This window comes from Callithrix jacchus, chromosome 8 (genome assembly GCF_049354715.1).
Source record: "Callithrix jacchus isolate 240 chromosome 8, calJac240_pri, whole genome shotgun sequence".
Lineage (NCBI taxonomy): Eukaryota > Metazoa > Chordata > Mammalia > Primates > Cebidae > Callithrix > Callithrix jacchus.
In genome coordinates this window covers 134,507,681-134,533,219 of record NC_133509.1, presented here as the reverse complement: position 1 = coordinate 134,533,219, position 25,539 = coordinate 134,507,681, and the positions used below count along the sequence as shown (strand labels likewise).

Sequence of the window (25,539 nt, the reverse complement as noted above, 5' to 3'; positions counted from 1 at the left end):
CAAATGCCAGTTAAGTGTTCCCATGCCACAGCACTCTCCCCGTGTCCCACCCCTACCCAAAGCAGAGGCCTCGGCTCCAGGCTGTCTGGGGGCCTCCCTCTGTTAGAGCTGCCGGCCTGTGGTGTGGTCATTCTTTTTACCTGTGTCTGATGCTCTTCCCCACCTGTGAGTTCACCAGGCCAAGGCCACATGTGAGTCAGCTCTGGGCCCCCAGAAACCTCAGGAGGTGCTCCTTTTGCAGTGGGGAGGCACTAACAGCCACACACTCCCTCCCCTCACAGAGAGGACCAGGCTGGGTTCCAGCAGGACACCTCTGGGACGTTTGGGGAGGATTGAGGATGGGGGGTGGCAGGCTGCCTCCCAGGGAGTTCTCAAGTCCCAGGCCAGGGCCCACTCACTCCTGTGACACAACTGTGGCTATTGGTGACACCACAGCCTGTCCTCCTGGCCCCTCTACTGCTGTGAGGCTAGGTCTCACCCGACAGGCCAAGGGCCACTTGGTGGAATGTCTTGGAGTCCTGGGTCAGTTGCTGTCCCAGGTGCAGCCTGGGGTGCTATGTCTTACATGCTCCCCTCTGCCAACGAGCAGGCCAGATGACCAAGTCTCGGGCCTCCATGTGTGCTGTCCCTCCCACGGTTTCCCCCGGGAGCCGCCTGTGGGCCAGCCAGCAGCTGCACCTGGACCAGGGAGGGGCTGTGTGCACACATGCCTTCTTTCGACTTTGCAAGGTAGGGTCACTGTGACTATTTTACTTTATTTGTTTATTTATTTTTTGAGACAGGGTCTTGCTCTGTGTCACCCAGGCTGGAGTGCAGTGGCACAATCCTAGCTCACTGTAGCCTTTACCTCCTGGGCTCAAACGATCCTCCCCGCCTCAGCCTCCAGAGTAGCCGGAACCACAGACATGCTGCACCATACCTGGCTAATTTTCCTTTTTATTTTTTGTAGAGACAGGGTCTCCCTATATTGCCCAGGCTTGTCTTGAACTCCTGGCTCAAGCAATCTTCCCGCTTCAGTCCGCTAAAGTTTTGGGATTATAGGCATGAGCCACTGCACCCGGCTTGACTCCTATTTTATAGATGAGGAACTGAAGCTTGAAGAAGGACACATGCCAAGAAGTAGCCAGACCAGGGCTGACACCCAAGCCTCATGATGTCTGGACTGGTGTTCTTTCCAGATTAGTCAGCAACATTTCATTCACCAAGAATTTACTGAGCAAAGATTGTGCCAGGGACCAACTTAGTTCCAGAGACACAGTGAGGGGCAGAACAGACATCTGGAAGGCAACGAGAGCCATTCACCAAAGCCCAGTGCAGAGTTACAGAGGGAGCAAAAGGTCCTCCAGGAGCCAGTCTGAAGACCTCAGCATCCATGCGTCCCAGGCACCCAGCAGGTGCTTCCTCTTACTTACACACGATGTAAATGTGGTGCCCAGACCAGGGTAGCCCAGAACTAGGAAGCAACGAGAGGACACAGTGGTTGCTGCTGGTAAGAGGATGATCCGCAGCTTGGCCTCACTGTGTTTGGGGGCAGGTGGCAGAAAGTCCATGAGAAAGGAGCCCCATGTCACAGGGTCCAGCTGCCTGGGCCATTCAGTGCAGGGTGGAGAGCCCCCATCTTGCCCAGAGTTTGCCACCACATGTCACTGACACTTGTGACTTATGGCTCTGGGTCCTGAAGGTTTCTTATGTCCACCATTCGTCCTTTGAAAGACTGATCCTTTGCACACGATGTCCTGTCCATCAGATAGTCGCCCCTCACCCACTCCCTCATCTGGCAAACTGCTATTTGTGACTCAAGGCCAACTTAAAGGTCTTCTCTTGTCCTCCATGCTCCCAGGGCACTAACTGTCCCATCCCTGGCCTGTATGAATGTTCCCAATGCACTGTGCATGTCTCACACCCACCCTCACTCCACTGAGTCTTGCAGCTTACAGGGGAGCTCTCTACAGCAGTTACTGCTCCAACGCCAGGGCACTCATCTCTTTGCATGTCTGTCTGCTCCACCAACTGTGGGACACAGTGGAGCTTCAAGGAGGGAGGCAGTGTGGCAAAGCAATAGGAGAGCCAGAGCACAGAGTCCCCATGTGACCGTGGATGAGCTCCACCTCTCTGTGCCTGTGTCCTCCTCTATAGAAGGGGGAAGGAATTCCAACCTCATAGAGCTGTTGGGAGGAACAGTTGGAGAAGATGTGTATGTTTGTTCAGTAAATATGAGCTGCAGACGTGCAACTGAACGCTTCCTCCTCCAGGAAGCCTTCCCTGGGCTATGTGGCCTTTTCCCTACACTCCTTGGGGAATCCCTGGCACCTTCCTGTGTGTGTCAGTCTCCTGAAGTGATAAAGGGGACTTTTGAGACTGAGCCTGTGACTTTCCAACAGCCTTTGGGCCCAGCAGCCAGCACAGGGCTGACTCCTAACAGGCTGAGGAAGAGCCTGCTGAATACATGAGCGAGTAGAGCACATTTCACGTAGATCTCCATCAGAAAACATGCTGTGATGACCAGCGACTTAGGCGACCCCAGGCACAGGGGCGGTCAGTGCCGTGGAAGGCTCGGCATTGGCGTGAGCCTTCCACGTGCCAGGGCTGCCCTCTCTCCTCCAGAGGACACAGGCATCTACTGGACAAGCAAAGCCCCAGGAAAGAGTCTCCCATTTCCCCAGGGCAGGTGTGGAGGCCTGAGTGCCTCCACGCTGACAGAGACCTATAAATAAGCACCTCCGCCACCTCCCCACATGGAAATCAGGAGGTGCCAAATGCAGACTCCGCCCTGGCTAGCAGAGAGCACGTCCTCCTGCCAGCGTGCTCTAGGAGGCCCCGTCAGTGAAACCGTGACCCTGTCTTAGCCGCCATCTCCAAGCTCACTCCAGACATGAGGTCACTCTCAGAGACTCCTGGGCTGAAGTGTTAGCGGTCACTCCACTGCTGGTTGCTTAAGGTCAGGCTGTCCTGGGAAGGTTCCCAAGAAAAGAGAGGTGCCCTGCCAGGGGACAGCATCAGGACTGACCCTTTCCTTCCTCCATCCACCTGCCCACCTCACTGCCCTGCTGAGCCTGGCACATAGCAAGTGCTCAATAGACAAATGTGGCACAGATGCAGGAACTCTGCTATGTGATGGGGTGGGGAGACCAAAGGACCTGGTCCTGAGGGGCCCCCAGGCTGGTTAGGGAACCAGACAGTTGGCCAGACCATTCCCGTGCCCTTGAGGTGCACAGCGTGGGAGTCCAGCAGAACCCACCTAAAGGTGACCAGCCCATGCTTTGTTGCATTCTGGAGCTCCCCAGGGCCCCCTCCTCATCCTCCCAGAGGCTTCTGCTTCTCACTTAGATAAGCGCTCACATCATCTAGTATGGTCCATGTCCCCACCTCAACCACCACTGGGCTGTGTGACCGCTGGACAAATCCCTGCTTCTCTCTGGGTTTTCCTTGAATCTGGCTCCGAGCGTCACCTGGGCCCCTCCCAGGGCTGGGCAGCCAGTGAGGGCCAAGGAAACCCTTGAGAAATCCAACTGCAAACATTTACTGAGCCCGTAGCATGAGGCATTTAATCTGCATGGCAACCCAGGGGGTGGTTAAGGTTTTATTTTATTTATTTTGTTTATTACATATATATATTTTTGAAACGGAGTCTTGCTCTGTTGTCCAGGCTGGAGTGCAGTGGCTCAGTCTTGGCTCACTGCAACCTCTGCCTCCTGGAGTCAAGTGATTCTTCTACCTCAGCCTCCTGAGTAGCTGGGGTTACAAGCGCTCGCCAACATGCCCAGCTAATTTTTGTAGAAATGGGGTTTTGCCTTGTTGGCCAGGCTGGTCTCGAACTTCTGACCTCACATGATCTGCCCATCTCGGCCTCCCAAAGGGCTGGGGTTACAGGTATGAGCCACCGCACCCAGCCGTTTTAAAGATATTGTCACTGAGGTGCATCAATGACCTGCCTAGCCATGCAGCTGAGGAAGTGACAGAGCCAGGATCAAACTCCAAGTCAGCCCTTTTGCCCTCCCCACACCACCTGCCCCTCCTGGCCAAAGGCTGGGACATGGCTCTGGCCCCTGGGGCCTCTCCACCTCAGGCCTCTCACTGTCCAGACTCTGGGCCAGCAATGCCTTGGGCCTGCCCATCCAGCCATTTCTGCATTCAGGCAGCGTTTGCCTGCTTGGGTGTGGTCGGGCGCTGGGGCCTCAGACTCCCACAAGAGGAAAACAAACAGCCTTGGCCCCTCCAGGTGTGCCCAGAAGCAGGGGCTCCACCCTCAGAGGGAAGATGGGGGCCCAGGGCCTTCAACAGAGAGCTGTCACTCAGATAGTCTTGAGAGAGCTTCTGCCAGACCAGGGCACCATCCCCAGGAGATGGTGGCAGAAATGCCAAGGGCATCAGGGTGGGGTAGGGACTCTCATGGGAGCAGTGGCCCCCAACACCCTCAACAAACCCTGGCCACATGTTGACCAAGCCCACAGCAAGGCCCCCTGCTTTCACTGCCCGGGCAATAGCACAGCGGAGCACGGACCGGGACAGATGCCTCTCCACCCTGGTACCCACACAACGGCGCGGCTGCTCGGGGTGGGTCACTGGGGTGTCGACTTCAGGAGGCCGAGGCGAAGGAGCCCCCAACCTCTGAGGAAACGATGATATCATCTGTCCGCCACTCCTGCTTCAGGAGGGGAAACTGAGGCCCCAAGAAGGCCCAAGTCACTAAACTAATGAATGGCAAAGCCCAGAGTCGTCCTGGGATGCCGGGTCTCCCCGCCCCCTGCCAAATGACTCCCTCCTGAGGCCTAGAGTTCCCGAGTCCGCCGCCCACTCTTGGCCCTCGCCCCAGCGCGGTTCGGATTTCCGCTCCCGGACCCGGCCGCCCGCGCTCCGCCCCGCCCGGTGGCCGCGCGCCCGCTCACCTGGCACAGCAGCTCCCTGGCGTAGCCGGCGCAGTCGGCCCACTCGGCGGCCAACATGCGGTTCGCCAGGGCCCAGAAGCGGCTGGTCAGCTCGGCGTCGCGCTTCGCATCGCAGCAGCCGAAGGCCGAGTACCGCGAGCAGAGGGTCAGCAATTGCGGCGGCCGGAAGGGCGGCTTGAAGTCCAGGCACTGCGGATGCGCGGCGGCCCCGAGCACCCACAGCGCCAGCAGCGCCCCGGCCCCGGCCCGGGCCATCGCTGCGCCCCCGCGGGGGAAGAGGCGGAGGGACGGCAGCCCCGGTTCCCTCCCGGGCGCTCTCAGCGGCAGGGAAGGGGCGGGCGCTCGCCTCCCCTACACGCAGGGCCTCGAGTTCGGGGACCTCCCCTTCTAGGAGGCCACCTCTGGTCAGGGACACGCGGCGAGACTGAAGGAAGAGGGACGGGGCGGCGGCATACGGCAGGACCTCTTTTAAACGCTTTGCACATGCAATGGGAGTGGCCCGCTCTGTTGAAAGCCCCAGTGTGTTTTCCTGGTTCCGCCTGGGGCCCTGCTTCCCCCACTCCCCCCAGGGCGCTATTTAGCCAGGGAGGCGCAGGGCCAGAGGCCTGGACTCCAGGGCTCCGGTTCCACCACCCACTCGGCTAGGGGAGGTAGCCCCTGAAGCCAGCCATCCCCAAAAGCTCTCACGAAACAGCCTAAAAATGGGGGTGCAAGGGAAAGGACAGGGGGTGTTTCCCCACGACTCTCGGGGAGAAGCGAAACCTGGCCTAGGGGAGGGGAAGACGAGGGGAGGGAGGGGAGGGAGGGGAAGGAGGGCAGAGCAGCCTCCCAGTCCTCACTTTGTCCCCACTGTGGGCTTCTTCCCAGTTTCTGTTCCTGGGCCAGCGATTTCCCCTGCAGTCCAGGACCCATTGGGGCTTCCCCTTCCACTCTCCATAGGGAGCTCTGATGAGTCTACCTTCTGGGGTGGGCATCTAGCCCTTTATTCAGCTGCTCCTGCTGGAGCTTCAGACCCATCCCCGCACCCCCACACAGACACACACACACAGAGACAGGCACATATATACAAAGACACACACACAGACATACACAGACACACACAGACACATACACACAGACACACACATAGACACATAGAGACAGACACACACACAAAGACACATAGACATACACACACAGACACACAGAGACAGGCACATATATACAAAGACACACACAGACATACAGACACATACACACAGACACACACATAGACACATAGAGACAGACACACAGACACATAGACATACACACACAGACACACAGACACACACACACACAGAGACAGGCACATATATACAAAGACACACACAGACATACAGACACACACAGACACACACACACACTGTCTCACCTACCCCAGAATCTCACAACACCAAAACCAACCAGGCATTTTCCCAAGCGGACCTCAGCATTTGCTCCTCCCTGGAGTGCCCTTCCCCGTCTTCTCTGTCCAGTGAGCTCCTACCCCATATTCATGGGCCCCAACGTACACATCCATCCTCTTCAGGTCTCTTTGGACTGTCTTGGGGAACCACGTCTGTCCTTGGGCGCATGCTCCTGGCAGAGCTGGGGGTGGATTAGAGGCTTCAGGGATGGAGCACGCATTGGTCAGTGGCTCTGGCCTGAACAGGTGCAATGTAAGAGTCAGGGTCTCCACATGAAACCAGACATCACTGAGTATTTGAAACACAGGGAATTTAATGCAGAGAATTGAAGCCAAAGAGGCTGAGAGACCATACAAGGGTCAGTGAAGTAACCTTGAGATCAGCCACAGTAGGAACAATCCCAGGTCCTTGATGCAGGGAGAGCAGGAGATGTGGCAGGAACCAAGGAGCTATGGTCACCTCATCAAAGCTGGACCCTCACACGGCCTGTCTGGCCAGAGCTGGAGACAGCCACTGTCAGAGATTCTGTGCAGACAGAGCAGGAGGATACCCCGGCTTCTCCCTGCCACCTCCCCTCCAACTCCCACCTGTGCTTTTCATTGGCTGAAGCTAGCAGGGGGCTGCTAGGGAGTGGCATGCAGCCTGCAGGGGCTCCCTGCACAGAGAGCTGGGCACAGGCAGAGCCAGGATGGAGTCAGAGGGCACACAGCCCCAGGGAGGGCACCTACGATGGCCCCTGCTTACTGGCTGAGACTCAGAACTGGGTGATAGTCACACATCAACACAGGGCTCCAGATGGGTGTACGGAGGCAGAAGTGACACAGAGCCTGGGCCATAGCCATGAGGTTTGGGCTCCTGCAGCCACAGAAGACGTCAAACACAGCCCAGCCCCAGCCAGAGAAACGTAAATCCTCACCCTAAGACCTACTTACCTCAGTTTCTGTTATCTAGTACATCCTGGCTGGCTCGCCAGAAAAACAACAAGGCATGAAAAAAGATAAGAAAAGTCACAGTCAGAGGAGCATCAGAGCGAGCCTGGAGCATGACACAGATGCTGACATGAGATTTAGGATAACCATGACTAATACGTTAGGGCCTCTGGAGGAAAGAGTTGACAACATCAAGAACAAACATCTCCGAGTATCGACAAGGACACTGGCAAGGACAAATGGGTAATAGAAGCAGAGAAAGGTCCACTTTAAGAAAAAAAATTAAAAGATATATTAAGAATCAAAAACACCGTAACAGAAATAAAAATGCCTTTGGCAAGCTTGAGTAGACCGAGACTGCTGAGAACATCAGAGAGCTTTAAGATGCACCAACAGCAACTTCCCAAACTGATAAACCAGAGAAAAACAGAAGTTACAAAAACAAACAAGGACTGTGGAACAATTCGAAAATATAAATATAGATAACTGGAAAATGGGAAAGAGAAAAAGGAGCTGAAGGAATACTTTAAGCAAAAATAGCTAAAAGGGCGGGCGCAGTGGCTCACACCTGTAATCCCAGCACTATGGGAGGCCGAGGCAGGTGGATTACCTGAGGCCAGGAGTTCCAGACCAGCCTGGCCAACATGGTGAAACCCTGTCTCTACTAAAACTGCAAAAATTAGCTGGGCATAGTGATGGGCGCCTGTAATTTCAGCTACTTGGGAGGCTGAGGCAGGAGAATCAGTTGAACCCAGGAGGCAGAGGTTGCAGTGAGCCGAGATCATGCCATTGCATTCCAGCCTGGGCCACAGAGCTAGACTCCATCTGGAAAAAATTAAAAAATGGTTAAGAATTTTCTGAAACTCATGATAGATACGAAACAGCAGATCCAGGAATCTAAGAGACATAAGCAGGAAAAATACTAAAAATTGACAGCGAGGCATATCCTATGCAAATTGCAGACAAGAAAAGACAAAGAAAAACCTTGAGAGAAGCCAGAGGGGGAAAAATCCCTTACCTAAAGAAGAACAAGGAGAAGAATTGCAGCAAACTTACTATTAGAACCCAGGCAAGCAAGGGAGAGTAGGGTGAAATAATTAAAGTGGTGGGAGAGAGAGAGAAAAAAAAAACCCATCAACAGGAGTTTAGATCCGGTGAAATTGTCCTTCAGGAGTGAAAAAGAAATGAAGGTTTTCCCAGAAAAACAACAATGGAAGAAATTCATCACCAGCAGATCTGCCCTACAAAAAAAAACACATTAAAAGAAGTTCTTCAGGCTCATACCTGTAATCCCAGCACTTTGGGAGGCCAAGATTGTTGGATCAGCTGAGGTCAGAAGTTTGAGACCAACCTCTCCAACATGGTCGAAACTCCCTCTCTACTAAAAATACAAAAATTAGCTGGGCGTGGTGGTGGGCGCCTGTAATCCTAGCTACTAGGAAGGCTGAGACAGGAGAATTGCTTGAACCGGGGAGGCAGTGAACTGAGATTGTGCCATTGCACTCTAGCTTGGGTGAGAGAGTGATACTCTATCTCAAAAAAAAAAAAAAAAAAAAAAAAAAAAAGAAGTTCTTCAAAGAGAAAGAAGATGATATAGGTCAGAAATTCAACGTTCTGGGTGGTGATAGCACATGAGTGAATGAAATAGATGATGGCAATGGCATTAGATGGGAGGAGGGAGCTGGAAATTCTGTTTTAAGTTATCACACTACACATGAAGTGGTATAGTGTTATTTGAAGGTGGACTTTTATTAGGTTAAAAATGTATTTCCACTGTACTATATGCTCACATTTTTCTGCAAATTGAAAATGGTTCAAAAAAGCCTATTAATTAAAAAAACCCAGCTGGGCGTAGTGGCTCACTCCTGGTATTCCAGCACTTTGGGAGGCCAAGACAGGCAGATTGTTTGAACCCAGGAGTCTGAGACCAGCTTGGGCAGCAAGGTGAAGCCCTGTTTCTACAAAAAATGCAAACATTAGCTTGGCATGCTGGTGTGCACCTGTAGTCCCAGCTACTTGGGATGCTGGAGGGCTGTTGGCTCCACAGGGTCATGGGGTGTCCCTTATGCTGTGCTGAGGTGCAGGATCTGAGAAGCAAAGAGACAGGACACTGAAGAACTGCTGAAGAGCAGGTGGACTCAGGGGGCCACGCCACCTATGATCAGAGACAGGTGAGGCCTTGAATGCCAGAAGTGTCTGTATTTATTAGGTACAAGCAGGAGGAAGAGTTGCAAGTGAGGTCATCATCTATAGGCTTAGTGATAGGGCATACATAATCACGTGAGTCACAATCCATGGGGCCACCCCATTATGTCACCTGGGCAGAGAGGTGGGCCGTGCGCAGTAGGGGGCTGTGCCATGCACAGTAGTAGAGGGTCGTGTACAGAAAAGGGATCCACCCCCATTAGGTCACCAAGGCAAGGAGGTGGGCTGTGCACAACACTTCTTATCTGAGGGCTGGAGACTTCAAATTGTTTCTAATAGATACTGTGAGCCAATGCAATGGGAGCTGATAGACGTGCTAGGATGATTTGAGCCAGCGCAGAAGTGAAAAAAGACTGACAGGGTGTACAGCTGCCATGACTGGTCACACCAGAGGGGTTCTTCTCCTTCAGTTATTTGTGGGATCTCAGGCCTGAGGCCTACTTTCCACAGGAACTGGATGCAAGGTACTACAACTCCTTTATCAGGAGGAGAGGCTCTTGCTCCAAGCCTGCTGTACAGCGTATGCCCTTTCAGGCAGGGAAGCCACTGCCTGGGTCTTTGGTTCTTGTCCTGGTCTGGCTGGTTTCCCATGTACTGCTTCTGTTCTGTGACTGCTCCAGACATTCCTCCTACTACAAACTACTATATGGTTATATAGAAGGATAATATAAATCAGCACTAAATGTGTCAGTACAGCTCTGACTACAATACCTACATGATTATATAGAAAGATTATACAGAAAGTAAGCTAGATATATGTAAGCAGTAAGTTACACTTCAGGCACGAATTCTATAAATTAATATATGATTATATAAAGGAAATAGCTGAGTAATAACACCACAAACTAAGATATTCCTCAGGCACTAATTGTGCCTGGGGTTTGCACAGCTCTCTTCGTCAGTGCCTGTGTGGGGGTTACCCACGGGAGGCTGAGGTAGGAGGATCACTTGAACCTGAGAGGTTGAGGCTGTGGTGAGCTGAGATTGTGTCACTGCACTCTAGCCTGGGTGACAGAGCAAGACACTATCTCAAAAACATATAAATAAAAATTTTAAAGTTTTAAAAACCACATAAACAAAATATGCTTTGCATACTCTAACCCAACCATTAAAATAATTGTAAAAGAAATATAATCGATATGCTTTAAAAGAAGGTAAAATGAATCCTATTAATAAATGCTCCATTTTTAAAACCAGAGAAGGTAGGTTAAAAAAAAAAAAAAGGGAGGCAGCAGCTGGGTGTGGTGGCTCACACCTGTAACCCTAGCACTTTGAGAGGCCGAGGCAGGCAGATCATGAGGTCAGGAGTTCAAGAGCAGCCTGGCTAACATGGTGAAATCCTGTCTCTACTAAAAATAAAAAAATTAGCTGGTTGTGGTGGTGGGCATCTGTAATCTCAGCTACTCGGGAGGCCAAAGAGAATTGCTTGAACCCAGGAGGAGGAGGTTACAGTGAGCCAAGATCGCACCACTACACTCCAGCTTAGGTGACACAGCAAGACTCCGTCTTGTAGATCATAATCCATCTCTATCAACAATCACTTTAATCCGAATGATTGGAATAGATCAATTAAAAGACCCGGATTGTCAGAGTGAATCAAAAATCAAGGTCTACCTGCCATGGTGGCTCACGCCTGTAATTCCAGCACTTTGGGAGGCTGAGGTGGGCAGATCCCTTGAGCCCAGGAGTTCAAGACCAGCATGGGCAATGTGGCAAAACTCTGTCTCGACAAAAAATCCAAAAACATTAGCCAGGTGTAGTGGTGTGTGCCTGAAGTCCCAGCTACTTGGAGGCTGAGGTGGGAGAATTACTTGAGCCCAGGAGGTCGAGGCTGAGGTGAGCCATGACCACACCACTGTCTGCACTACAGCCTGGGTGACAGTGAAAGACCCTGTCTCAAAAAAATAATAATAATAAAACAAAAATAAATAACCAAGGCCCAACTATATTCTGTCTACAAGAAACCCACTTTCAATATAAAGACTGAAGCTTGAAAATAAAGAGATGGAGAAACATATACTATGCTACCGTGAATCAAAAGAAAGCTGGAGTCACCATATTCATTTCAAATAAAGCAAATCATCATGATATAGAACCAGAACTAGGCTCCCTAGTCTCCACCTGTTAGGCAGCTCCCTGAAGGCAGGAGCCCCACTGTGGAGCCCCAGGGTATGATATCTGGCACATGATGGGCATCTTATTATTTGTAAGAACAGATAAGCACATGAATGGACAAAAGGATGAATGAATGAATGAGTGAATGAATCATCAAACGCTCTGACTTGGCTATTTCTATGGCCCAAGCTCCGTCCAAAACTGGACAATTCCACCAAATGCCATCTGGAGCCAGGGCTGTCGGTGTGGCGGTGGGGTGTGCGCCACCAGGGCAACAGAGACTCAGCTAGTCTTTTGGGCCAAAGATGCGTCACTCTCCATCGGACAGAAACACAGCTTCGGAAGCCAGACCTGGGGCTTGGAAGTCTCCCAGTTTTCTTCAGTAAATGATTCAGGGCCCACAGAGGCTGCCTCGCACAACAGAGCTGCCTGGCCTGCTTCAAATTCCCCATGCAGGACTCTCCCTCAAGCCAAACTCCATTTCCCTATCGCTTGAGTGGGAGTGGGGAAGAGGTGAGACCACACCTTTGCTGGCCCCTCTGGGGCATAGGGTGTGGGGTCCAGGATCATTGCCCACATTTCCAGGAACCCAGCAGGCACCATCGGCTGCCACAACCAGGGCACACAGGCCAGTGGACACCCAGCACCTCTGTGGCCAGACTGGGTGAGTGTGGGCAGCCATGCATCAGCTCCCTCAGAGCAGGCTCTGCTAATTCCATGGTTTTAAGTCCCTTCTTCAGAAAGACTGGGAAGGCCTCAGGCAGCCTCTTCCCCAACAGGCCGCCTGTCCCCGCTGTCTCAAGAACAGCCAAGGTATTGGTGAATACGTTCCCCCCAGGGCCCAGGCCTCCTCTGCCACTCTTAGCTAGCTGCAGCAGGAGAATGTGCCAGGACCCATCTCATGAGTGCTGGGGAGTGAGTGGGTTGTTGCTCTGCCGCCCTGGCAGCCAGGATACCTGTGTGATATGGATCATGGCCAGGCAAGGGGCCCGGGGCTAGCAGAGGCCTCAGGCCAGAGCCAGCCCTTGTAAATATCCTTATGGAAAATTACCAAGAACAGAAGAAGGAACACCCAAGAACATACCACCAGACATCAGCCATGCTAGTGTTTGACCACGCTTCCTTCAGGTGTCTGAAATCTTCTCTAAACACGAAGTGTGTGCCGCAGTGTGAGAGGCAATATGGGCTGGTCACCGAGAGCGGTGGGTTCAAGCTCTGGGTCTGCAACTTACTAACTGTGCAGCCTTGGACAGGACACTGGACATCTCGGGGCCTTGGTTTACTCATCTGTTAAATGGAGGTAATCAATGAGGCCGTTGGAAGAGTGCCTGGCATGTAGTGTGTGCCCAATAAACAGGAGCTATTACAGACACAGTGGGCTCCCCACACCACGCCCTCACGTCAGCCTCAGAACCTTTTCCTCTGCTCAGGGAATGTTCTCTTGAAGGTGGCTGTGTGCAGTCTCCTCAGAGAACACTGAGCAGCATCTGGCATGTTCTTAAACTTTGTATAAATGGTCTCTTGCCATACTTCTCTTTTTTTTTTTTGATGGAGTCTCACTCTGTTGCACAGGCTGGAGTGCAGTGGCACGCTCTCGGCTCACTGCAACCTCCACCTCTCGGGTTCAAGCGATTCTCCTGCCTCAACTTCCCAAGTAGCTGGGATTACAGGCACCTGCCATCATGTCAGCTAATTTTTTTTGTTTTAGGACAGATGGGCTTCACCATGTTGGCCAAGCTGGTTTCATACTCCTGACCTCAAGTGATCTATCTGCCTCGACCTCCCAAAGTGCTAGGATTATAGGCATGAGCCATTGTGCCGGCCTCTTGCCACGTTTTTCTTTTTTCTTTTTTTTTTTGAGAAGGGTTCTTCTCTGTCATCCAGGCTGGAGTGCAGTGGTGCAATCACAGCTCACTGCAGCCTTAACCTCCCAGACTCAAGCTATCCTCCTGCCTCAGCCTCCCGAGTAGCTGGGACTACAGGCATGCATCACCACACCCAGCTCATTTTTTATTTTTTGTAGAGATGGGTCTTGTTATGTTGCTCGGGCTGCTCTCAAACTCCTGGGCTCAAGCAATTCTCTCCCTTAGCCTCCCAACGTGCTGAGATCACAGGCGCGCACCACCACGCCTGGCCTCTTCCTGCACTTTTCGTAACTTCCTCCTTTCCTCCCCATCTGGTGTTGGAGATTTGGCTACGCTGAAGGGCAATTCGCTCCATTTAGCTGCTGTCTAGGACTCCGCTCCACGCAGTGACACCGTCTGCAGATCTTGCAAATCACCAAAACGCAGCTCAGACTGTCCCTGAAGTCCTGCCTACTTGACAATCTGCTGGTCTGTCTTCAAAACATCTATTTTAAAATGTAAACTTGGAAAAGGAAAAAAAACAAAAGACAGAAATGGGCATTTCTTAGGGACCCACAACTGGCCAGGAGCCTTGCCTGTGCCACGTCATGTGGGCCTCACGGCAGCACCAGGTCCCAGTGGGACCACGTGGACCAGAAGGTCATCTTTCCCCAGATGCTGCCCCACCCCCACCCATGTGCCAAGGGAGCTCCACCCCAGGTATCTCTGAGTCTCCAGGGGTCCTGCCTGGACTCAGGGGCAAGTATTCTGCAGCCTCCATGACATCTCTTCCCGCTCACACCCAGCACCCAGCCGATCATTCCCCACCACATGCAGATGAAGACACTGAAGCACAGAGAGGTGGCAACAGCGAGTCATAATCGGGACACAGAGTGGAAGGGTCAGGATTTGAACCCGGTGCCTGGTGACTCCAGAGGCAGAGGCTCTTCCCTGAAGCCACACATGGAGTTGGTGGCAGTGGCAGGCTAGAACCCAGGACTCCCAGTCCAGTGCTCTGGCTGAGACCCTCTGAGACCAATGCACCGTAGGACTCCTGCTCCACATTTCAGCCTTATTGAAGGCATGAGATAACTTTGCATGAACATACATTTGCATATGTGCGATTCATTTGGAATAGAAGCACCAAGCCATAGCACGGCTCTCCTCTGCCTCCAGAGGCTGGTCATGCTGCCAACCCCAGCAGGCATTTCTCTGTCCCCGCATATCCCTCCTGGGCTGCAGGGCCTAAACTGCCTCATATCTGTGGGCCTGGGTGCAGCCTCTTGCAATGTAGGAAATGAATGAATGAATGAATGAATGAGGTGGGTTCACCTCTGCAGGGAAGACTGGGGAGGGTGTAAGGGGAGCTTGACTCTTGGTAACCACAGAAATAATGATGCCCTCACAGGAGGAGACCCCAGAGTCCATGTCCAACCCCTGATGGCCCAAGCAGGGAAACTGAAGCCCAGGGAGGAAGAGGCCCAGACCCACTTTCCTCTACATGCTCTGAGGGTCACTTTCCTTTTCTGGGAGGGTTTCCTTCCCACCCCTGCCCCTCATCTGATTCCCCTGCCTTTTAATCCAAAGCCACTAAATTCTTTACAGCAGGGTCAGGGATGGGCACTCCCTAGATTATTTCGAGGGAAATACCCCATCTGTCCAAACTCTTCAACTGCTTTCCCCTAAGTTGCACTTAGGATGGCAGGCAGAGGGCCCTGGGTCTCCATGTTTCCTGGACACCCCAACTGTCCGGCAGCCAGTATTTCCCTGGGGCTGTCCTACTGGGGTCTCTGGGATGCTTCCCCCGGAACCCCCATTTCCCCAGACCACAACTCTATCTCTGGAGTGTCTTTCCCCTGCCCCCACCCCAAACCCACTAGATCCCTTCTGGGTCACCACCGAAGACCCCTAATGGGGATTTGCTTCAAATTGCCCTTGGGAGGGGAGGTAGTGAGTGGGGGTAGGGACACGAGACCAGCCTGGAGTTGTTGGCAGGTGGCGTGGATGAAGGAGATGGGGGCTCATTACACTGCCCTCCCATCTGTGTGTGTTTGAAGTTAGAGGAAGTTTGAAAATCAATTCATCAATAAAAAGAAACTCATGAAAAACAGCACCCCCGCTGCAGACTGCCAGCCTGGCTCTCGGCCTGCCTTCCTCTTCTGACTTGGCACGGCTATCTGACCGCATGCTCCTGGATAGACAGTCCTGGGACCAACTCCATCATCTTTCCAACTGACAGCATGACAGAGAAGGCCCTCACCGAGCCTCAGTTTCCATATCTGCACCACAATCATGTGGCCCAGCTTTCTGGGAGATTCCGATTTCAAATGTTCTAACATTTCCCATGCTTTTTCCTGTAAAATACAGTTTCTCAGCACTCTTCCCAGGAGCTGGGGCTGCGTAGGGTGCCATAGTCAGAGAAGTCCTTAGAATGGGAAACATCCATTCTAAGGCCCTCTTAGAGAGTCAAGAGACAACTCGGCATGCTCTGAGAAGTCCCGCAGCCAAAGCCTGGTGGATTGATTTGCTTGAGTTCAACTTACTTCCCCAGCACACCTGTGAATGCTTCTAGATGAGAACCCTCATGGGTGGCTTCCTTGTTTGGGTGGAAAAGAGTTAAATGGAAAATGTAATGGAAAGGACCCCACCACCCTGTGGGGACTGACAGATGCCACCCCAGCGCCCCCTGCCCTGCATCTCCACCCCCAGCCCTGGTAGAAATGCACACACTTGTACAAACACAACGCGCCCTCTCTTGCTCAGAAGCCCCAGGGACACATGTCTACACACTCTGAGCTCACTGGGCTGGGAGATTTTCCAGAGCCAACTGTGAGTGCTCCCGCCTCTTCGGCCTCCCGTTCCTCACCACTGCATCCCAGGAGGCCTGAATGGCAGCTTTGCTCCTGCCCTGCCAGGTTTCCAGGCATCCCTGGGCTACAGCCCTGCACAGAGACAGGCCCTGACTGCACACTCAGTGCTTTTCTCACACACCAGGGGCCTTCCAGTGCTGTCCCGGACATGGCCCACTGAAAGCTATCAGAATGCCTGTTCTAAACCCGAAATTCCAGGGACAATCCTAGCACCTGGACATCAGAGCTAAAAAACGGGCTGTCATGTTACAGGAAGCTGCCTGCTCTCCTGCTCCCCCTGCAGCAAGGATGGAGGTCCCTGCAAGGGAGGGCGGGGTCCTGAGTCCCCCTCCTGATACCCCCAGATTAAGTAAGTGGGAGAGTTAAACCTAATTTCCAGCACCTCCCAGTTTCACCTAAGCCTGCAGCTCCCCTGCGCAGGACCCCTCTGCGCTGCAAATCCAACTGTCACTGGCACCCTCATCCCAGCTTCAGGGGTCCCTAGCTGGGCCCAGACCTGGCTCATCCCTCCCAACTCTGCAGGGTGTCAGGCCACAGGGGCCCACGCTCTGTGGGCTGTGACATGGCTCTGGGGTCCCCAGGGTGGCTGTGTCACAAGCAGGTCTGCTCAGTTACTTTAGGGGCGGTCTGCCGGACATCACAGACTCTCTCTTGGGTGTCCCCAGTGCCTGCCAGGCTTCCTGGAGGCTGTAGCTGAGAAATAGAAGACAGAAAGGCAAAGGTGTGCAGCCTGGGCTGGAACAAGGGCGGCCACCGACAGAGCCACCCCAGGGCTGGCGCACCCTCCCCCAGGGGCCACCTTCTGGGCTGCAGCGTCTTGCAGGGCTTCCCTGGGGCGGCTCTGTCAGTGTCCCCCCTTCCCGCAGCCTAGGCTCAGCTGGGTCTCAGTTGGGGCTGATTGAGGAGCAGTTTGAATGGCAGCTGCTTTCTCTGTATGCAGGGCTTCTCGCCTTTCTGTGCGTCTCTCCTGGCGCTGAGACGCTCCTCTGTCTCTCACACAAATCCACCCACCCAGCCACCCACTCACCACTTGGCCAGACTCACTCAGATGGGTCTGAGTGTCAGCTCCATGACACCGCAGACAGGACCTTCCCTCACCCGCTCCTCACTCCCCCATCCATACATGCAACATACATGCAAACAGTCTCTCTCTCTCTCTCTCTCTCTCTCTCTCTCTCACACACACACACACACACACACACACACCCACCCATTGGTTCATAATGTGGGTTTGAAATAGCCTGAGGCTGGCGAGAGAAGAAATCACATGACTGACGCAGGAGTGGTGGCCAGCGCCCCACAAAGCCAACACAGAGGGAGAGACTTCAGTCTTAACCCTTGCCTGTACAGGACAGCGCACGAGGCAGATGCTGGAGCAACACCTGTGAGCAAGTCCAAGCAGAGGTTGGGGTGATGCAGTCACCCAAAATGCCACTGTGGTCCTGGCTGCGTTAATAGAGGTCTAACACTCAGAACAAGGGAAGTGATAGCCCACTCAGAGCTTGGCTACTCGGAACCAGTTGTGTTAAGGTCGAATGGGAGCATATTTAGAGGTGGAGGGGGAGAGGTGGGGACTGGAGGTTCTCAACAGGGAGAAGGAAGCAGCAACGCACTGTGAAGCCAGAGGGTGAAGCTGGGGCCAACAGAAAGAGGGTTTCCATTCAGTCTAATGAACAGGGATCAGGTTTCCCCCAGAGTAGTGAGCTCCCTATCCTTGGAGGTAAGTCAGTAGAGGCTGCAAAGATGCCTCTGGGAGTGCAGGTAAGAAATTCCTGCTACAGCCTGGATCACGTTGACGATCTACCCCACTGCAAGCAAGAGTTCGGGATTCTCAGAAACACACGGGCACCTGCGCACGTGTGCAAAGCTACTCCTGCTCCTTCTTCCTACCTGGGGTCAGCAGTTGTAGAGAGATGACAGAGACTCTAGTGCAAGATTCAGAGCATAGGTCAGGCAGGCTGTGTCTGGAAGAGGGGCCGGATGCTGGTGGTGTTCTGGTCTCACCCCCACTGGCCCTGTCCCATGCTCACTCCCAGCCTTACTCCCAGACTCTGTCCGAGGCCCCTCCCAGGTGAATCTTCCTGAGCTGGCCTTGTGCTTAGAGCCCCACCCCTCATCCCAGGTGGTCTGGGGCATGGGCTTGGAGCCAGAGGAGGGGCTCCAGGGCACTTTGGGCAGTAGGACAGTCAAGGCCCAAGACAGAAGAGATCCCTTTGGACCATAGGGAGGGCAGAGTTGAAGGCCAGACATGGTGACCCACACCTGCAATTCCAGCTACTCAGGAGGCTGAGGCAGGAGAATTGCTTGAACCCCAAGGCGGAGGTTTCAGTGAGCTGAGATGGCACCACTGCACTCCAGCCTGGGCAATAGAGGGAGACTCTGTCTCAAAAGCCAGAAGTCACAGAGGATCCCTACAACTTCTGAGCAGAAAGGACCCTCAGAGCACGGCTAGTCCCCCCCAACATGCCCCATTCTCCACATGAGGAATTGAGTCCCAGAGAGCAAAAGTGACTCCCATGTCTAGGTGGGATTGGGCCAGAACTGCAGGGGATCAGTTACGAGCTGAACTGTCTCCCCAAAGTTCATATGTGGAAGCCTTGACTCCAGCACCCCAGAAGGTGACTGTATTTGAAAATGGAGCCAGGCCAGGCAGTGGCTCATGCCTGTAATCCTAGTAGTTTGGGAGGCTGAGGCGGGCAGATCACCTGAGGTCAGGAGTTCAAAGCCAGCCTGGCCAATATGGTGAAACCTAGTCTCTACTAAATATACAAAAATTAGTCCAGCATGGTGGCAGGTGCCTGTAGTCCCAGCTACAGGCTGGGAGGCTAGGGCACGAGAATCACTTGAACCTGGGAGGCAGAGGTTGCAGTGAGCCGAGATTGCACCACTGTACTCCAGCCTGGGTGACGGAGTGAGACTGTCTCAAAAAAAAAAAAAAAAAAGAAAAAGAAAAAGAAATTGGAGCCACTGACTATGGAATTAGTTAAGGCGAGGTCATTAGGGTGCATCCTAATCCAGTAGGATTGGGGTATTATCAGAAGGGGACATGTGGACAGAGGACATGAGTGCAGGGAGAAGGCCGTGCGCAGGTGAAGGCTGGGATCCAGCGATGCTTCCACGAGTCCAGGAACACCAGGATTGCTGGCAGCCCCTGGAGCCCAGGAGAGAGACGGGGGACAGAATCTCGACCTCGTAGCCTTAGAAGGAAGAACCATGGCTGTGGACACCTTTATCTTGGACTTCCAACCTCCAGAACTGTGAGAGAATCAATGTCTGCAGGTACAGAAGTCCTAGCCAACTAACGCAGCGTCCGTGTGACCAGGAGGCCACACGTCCTGTTCCTGAGACCCACATGCCACATGCTGGCCGTGGCCTTGGGTGGTGGACCCTGCTCCTCCACCACCTCCCGGGCTCCCTCCACACCCCACAGTGCCTATCACACCACTGTCCCCCTCACAGCCACTTCTGGGGTGAGTCCTGTTATGAACCCCTATCTTATAGATCAGAAAACTGAGGCTCAGGGATGCTGAACTGGCCTCTAGGCTAGCTGAGGCCCAGCCAAATGCAGCCAATGAGCACACCCACTCCAAGGGTGTGAGCATCCGACCTCGGGGGCCAAGGCCCTTCTGTAAAGGCTGATGGAGGAAGCGGAGTCAGATGACAAAATGCAAGGGAATGACAGGGACAGCGGATGGACCAGGGGCTTCCTCCCCGTTGTTGCACCCCACTGCCTGCCCGGTGTGCAGCGGGGGCGGGTCCTGCATTGGCTGCAGCTTCCATCAAACGGCCTCAGTGCCCTGCCCCGTGCTGAGATCCCAGAAACTGGATACCGAGCTCCTCAGGGGCTGAATCCATAGCCACTGACACCCGGTGGGGGCTCAGCCAGTACTAGCAATCCTGCAGACTCCCACTGGGTTATCTTAGGATGGGGTAGAACCCAGGGCGACGCATCTCCACTCCTAGAGAGCGTCTTTCTACACCAGGAGCTGGCCACTTAGGGGGTGAGCACCCTGCCACTGGAGGCAGGCAAGTAAATATTGCCCAGCAGCCTCCTGTCAGTTCTGCTGTGACTGAGGGGAAAACGAGGACACTTCCACGCTGCTTTCTGTCCCTGAGCCTGAGTCTATGACTTCTTAAATCTTTAGTGTATTTTTAAGTATATACAAGACTTTTATATAGTTCAAAAATCAGAAAGGGCTGGGTGTGGTGGCTCATGCCTGTAATCTCAGCACTTGGGAGACCAAGGCGGGCAGATCACCTCAGGTCAAGAGTTTGAGACCAGCCTAGTCAACGTGGTGAAACCTCATCTCTACTAAAAATACAAAAAAAAAAAAAAAGCTGAGTATGGTGGCACATGCCTGTAGTCCCAGCTACTTGGGGAGGCTGAGGCAAGAGAATTGCTTGAACCCAGGAGACAGAGGTTGCAGTGAGCCAAGATCACACTGCTGCACTCCAGCCTGAGTGACAGAGGGAGACTCCGTCTCCAAAAATAAATAAATAATCAGCAAGTCCGGAACGAAATCCAGTGAACATGGGTCCCTCCTACCCTGTGCCCCAGCCCACACCCTCGCCTCCCAGGTAGCCTTCCAGAAAACCCAGTGATGCCAGTGTCTTATGTAATCCTCCAGCGACAGCCTGTGCCTGTGCCAGCATACTCCGTCTTTATTTTTAAGGTAAATACATATTCATGTCATGTTTTATTTATGTTCGGCCTCTTGCTTATTTCACTGAGTTTTGGCAGCGTAGTCCAGCCTATGGCTGTCCAGCAGCCTGACAGAACAGTCCCTGGAGGTGTGCACAGGTGTAAAGTGGGAAAATGCACCCCCCACGGGGCTGCCAGGAGATGGTGTTTCCCTGGTGTGGGACCCAGCGCAGTGCCTGCACGTGGTCTTGGTCCCCAAGAAAGGGCCTACATCAGCGAGTGTCTGGGAAAGGCGTGTGTGGGCCAGTGTGGCTGCAGCAACTCCTCAGGCCGCCAGGGGGCCCCTTGGTGCCGCTGGTCTTGCTGGCGGCCACAGCGTAGAGCTGTGGTGACCAGGACAACAGGGGAGGCTCCTCGGAGGCAGGGAGGCACCTGGGCTTGGACTTGGCATCTCGAATTTCCGGAAGCACTACCTCGTCTTCCGTCCTTCACGGTGGGCAGAGCAGATATGTGGCTTCCTCTATGAAGCCACAGGGAAACTGAGGCCTGAGAGGGGAAGAGACCTGAGGCCACTCAGGAAGCTATAAGGGACCACTGGATGGTGCAATCTCAGGCAGGCAGGAGGGGAGGGCTCCAGGAGTTTGGGAACAAAAAGCTGGGGTCACTTGTGACCCCCACTCACCTCCCCAGAAAAGGAAAAAAATACATGTTTACCAAACCGTGTTGCCTTGTTGGTATTTTCTCTCCCTTCCATCCTTCCTTCCTACCTTCCTTCTTTCTTTCCTTCCCTCTTTCTTTCTTTGTTTCCTTCCTTCCTTCCTTCCTGCCTTCCTGCCTTCCTTCCCTTCCTTCTCTTCTCTTCTCTTCTCTTCTTTCTCTTCTCTTCTCTTGTCTTCTCTTCTTCTCTCTCTCTCTCTCTCTCTTTCTTTCCTTTCTTGGGTTGGAGTTTCACTCTTGTTGCCCAGGCTGGAGTACAACTGTGCAATCTCGCATCATTGCAGCCTCTGCCTCTCGGGTTCAAGTGATTCTCCTGCCTCAGCCTCCTGAGCAGCTGGGATTACAGGTGTCCACCACCATGCCTGGAAAATTTTTTGTATTTTTAGTAGAGATGGGGTTTCACCATTTTGGCCAGGCTGGTCTTGAACTCCTGACCTCAGGCTATTGGTGGTGTTCTCATTCAGAAAGGACAGAAAGGAAGAGACTTCCCACACACAAAGCCATGGCATACCTGCCCAATCCAGTTCCATGGCCTCAGCACCTGGGCCCTTTGCCATGCTACCTGGGGACCTGGGATTCCGCCCGCCTAGGAGCACTCTCTGTAGGACCTTGGCAAGTCCCGCCTCTCTCTGGGCCTCAGTCCTCCCACTGGCACTGGTCACCTGGCCCATCACAGTAGTCCCTCATGGCCTGCCTCCTCCAATCCATCCCCCTCTAGAACTGCAAACTTATCATGCGTCTTCCCTGACCAGCAGCCCCCTCTCCCACCCCCTAAAGAATCAGGTGCAGACCCTTGGCCAGGTATTCCAGCCCTGTCTCCTCAGAGCCTTTCCTGCCCTCTCCTCTCAGCCCACCCTGACCTCTGCTCTGTCCATTTGTTGTCTCCAAAGGCACCTTCCCTGTCCTGCATTTACGTGTGCTGCTGCCTCTGTCTGGGCTGCCTTGGACAGTTCCCCCCCTTTTTGCCTGGTGGCTTCCTTTCCAGCTCTCAAGGCCTGTTCCAGGGCTGCCCCCAACTCACTGTGTTCTTGGCCAAGCCCAGCCTACCCGGGTTTCAGCAACACTTTCCTGCCTCTTGCAGTTGCCCCAGCTTCCTGGGCTGCCCTTCCAGAGCACTTGTTACCCCATGTGCCACTGAAACAATGCCCAGACCTGTCTCTCTAGCCTGAATGAGTGTCAGGACCTCTCCTCATTCATCCCTGGCACCCTGACACCTGGCAGAGAACCTGGCATCCACTAGGGGTTTAGGAGATGGGTGCTGAATGAAGAAATTCAAACAAGGACGGATGGATAGATGGACAGACAGATGGGCAGATCAATGAACAGATGGATGGTTGGATGGATGGATGAATGGAAAGGTAGATGGATGGATAGATGCATGGGAAGATGAAAGAGTAGATGGATGAATAGAGGGGCAGATAGGTGGATGGATGAATGGGAAGGTAGGTGGGTGAGTGGACAGATGGATGGATAGATGGATGGATGGATGTGTGGGTGGATGGATGGATGGAAAGGCAGATGGATGGATGTATAGATGGACGGATGGATGGATAGATGGATGTATAGGTGGATGGATGGATGGGAAGATGGAAGAGTAGATGAATGGATAGAAGGACAGATAGGTGGATGAATGGATGGGCGGGTGGGTGGATGGATGGATGGATAGATGAATGGATGAAAGCGGTGGTATGGCATTATGACTGAGAGCTCTGTCTCTGGGCTCTGACAGACTCAGGCTCAAGTGTCTGGTTAGCACTAACTCCATGTCATGCACAGTCCCTGGTGCTCTCCCTATCCTGAGCCATTCAGTGACATGTCACTCCCTTCCTCACTGCCCCAATATTCCCCCAGGGATAAGCCCTGCATCAGGATCTGCAGGGAGGAGCAGATTCAGGGAGCCAGGAGAGGGGAGTATGGAAGAGCCTGCACGCCCAGCTTTCAGAAGGCCCGAACTGAGCACTGCTAGCCCCTGAGCCCTGTTGTGTCACCTAGGCATAGAGTGTGCAGGGCAGACATCAGGGAGAGAGGAATCCCGGCCATGCCCCAGATGCCCAGGACCTAGAATGCTGCCTCAGACAGCAGAAAGACATCACCCCGGCCCTTCTCAGGCCTGTGTCTACGGAGCCATCCCTTTCAGACAAACTGCAGTCTGGGCACCCATCCTGTTGGGAGCTCACAGGGCCAGCTTGGGGCTGACCCAGGCACTAGACTCCCTGATCTCCAGACTGTGGCCTTGGCCTCTGATCCCAGAGTGGGGGTAGCTGGATGGACTGTGTCCTGCCAGCCAGGAACCATCCGGACGGTTTCCACATCCTCCCCACAGTCCGGGCTGGCAGGACAGGGCAGAACAAGATGCAGCTGGAATCCTGATGGGAGCAGGAAAGCTGGGAACCTGTTTGGCAGGCTCCCTGCAGTCTCAGAGCCCTGAGGATCACACGCGGGCGTGCGCGCACACACACACACACACACACACACATGTATCCCTACAGCTAGCAAGCTCTCTGGTTTCACCAGCCCACAGCAGATGCCTGCTGGAGTCACAGGAATGTCTCAGCCACAGCAGCCACACATTCACTACCTGAGAGGCCATCCATTCTTGTAGGGTCAAAGTCAGTCTCAGCCATCTCTTGGTGACTCCTCCAGCATTGGGCTGACCGCTCCTCTGGCTGCACCCACCTGAAGGGATAACAATGCCAATGTTCCTTGAGCGTGGATATGGGCAGACACAGGTGTAGCCCACTTTGAATTTTGAATTTGAATTTTGCACTGTTATGTAGATGGGGAAACAGAGCAACTTGTGGGGAGTCTTGCTTGCTGCATGCCTCAGTCACCCTGTCTGTAAAGTGGGCAGCCGACTTTCACACGAAGAGTGGGCACAAGCACCAGGCTTGCGCTCTGGCAGTCTGGGCCTAGGGCCCATGCAGGAGCCTTTGAAACTAAGGGTTCTTGGCTGGTGTGGGGGGTTGTTTGATAGAAGCGGTGAGTGCCTCTGGCTGAATGATTAATGTTCACATCCAAGAATCTCCACTCTATCCATCACCAGAGGTCTCCAGGGCAGATAGGCATTGGAGAGGCCACCCAGGCCCAGTACTGGATGGAGGGTGGGGTGAGGCCCCAGGCTGCTGACCCAGGCTGCAGGATGGGCTCAGCCTCCCATCTCCAGCATTCTCCTAGTGCGGGTCTGGACAGGACCTGCCTCGTTGTGGGCACTGGTCAGCCACCTGGCCCCGGTGACACAGCAACCCAGATCTGTCTGCCTGGAGAGCAGCCCTCCACAATATTCATAATTACGATGACTATTATCAGTATTCTATTGTGGTGACCATAATAACCAGCTTGGCTTCTTGGTCAGGAGACCAGACTCTGTGCCAGCCAGACCTGGCTGCACCTCCCAGCCACCCCCTGGCTGTGGGACCTTAGACCAGTGACTTGCCCCCACTACACCTTAGCTTCCTTCTCTGCAGATCCGAGGAGGTTGCTTAGATGCCTCGGTTCCTGCCTGCCTCAGGGACGGGGCTGCTCAGGCAGCGTTCTGGCCACCCCAGACTGGGATGGTGCCTAAGTCGTAGCCACGGGAAGGCAGGCCCCGCAGCACCGTGTGTTTTCAGAGCTGGCCCACCTGGCCTCCTAAGGGAACCCATGATGAAAGGTTCCTGCGGCTGTACCACTCATCAGTAATCAGCCCACGCGCTGTTTCACCTCCTGTAATGACAGCCCTGGGCAGTGGCTTACCCACGTCGCATGGCAGGCACCGTGCAATTTTCATGAGGTCACATACTCATTATTTCTCCAGATCACTCTCAGTCAGGGAGGTGGGAATTTGATGGGCTGCCAACTTTACAGATGGGGTGACTGAGGCATGCAGCAGGCAAGGACTTGCTTCTGGCCTTGGAGAGGGCAAAAG

General features: G+C 53.6%; 1 protein-coding gene across 7 annotated transcripts in view; it reads right to left on the bottom strand.

Annotated features, from left to right (window-relative positions):
* HHIPL1 (HHIP like 1) overlaps positions 1-25,539 on the bottom strand; it is a 75,343-nt gene that overhangs the window by 28,642 nt on the left and 21,162 nt on the right. For 2 of the 7 annotated variants that reach the window (XM_078335726.1, XM_078335727.1), the window contains exon 2: positions 24,214-24,311. The exons of 3 other annotated variants lie outside the window; for them this stretch is intronic. In XM_078335726.1, the coding sequence (XP_078191852.1) occupies positions 24,214-24,225 (12 nt within the window). In that variant the 5' untranslated portion in view covers positions 24,226-24,311. Of the gene's footprint in view, positions 1-4,886; positions 5,330-24,213; positions 24,312-25,539 lie in introns of those variants that run through there. 2 more of the 7 variants (XM_002754273.6, XM_017977328.4) reach the window with 1 other exon arrangement.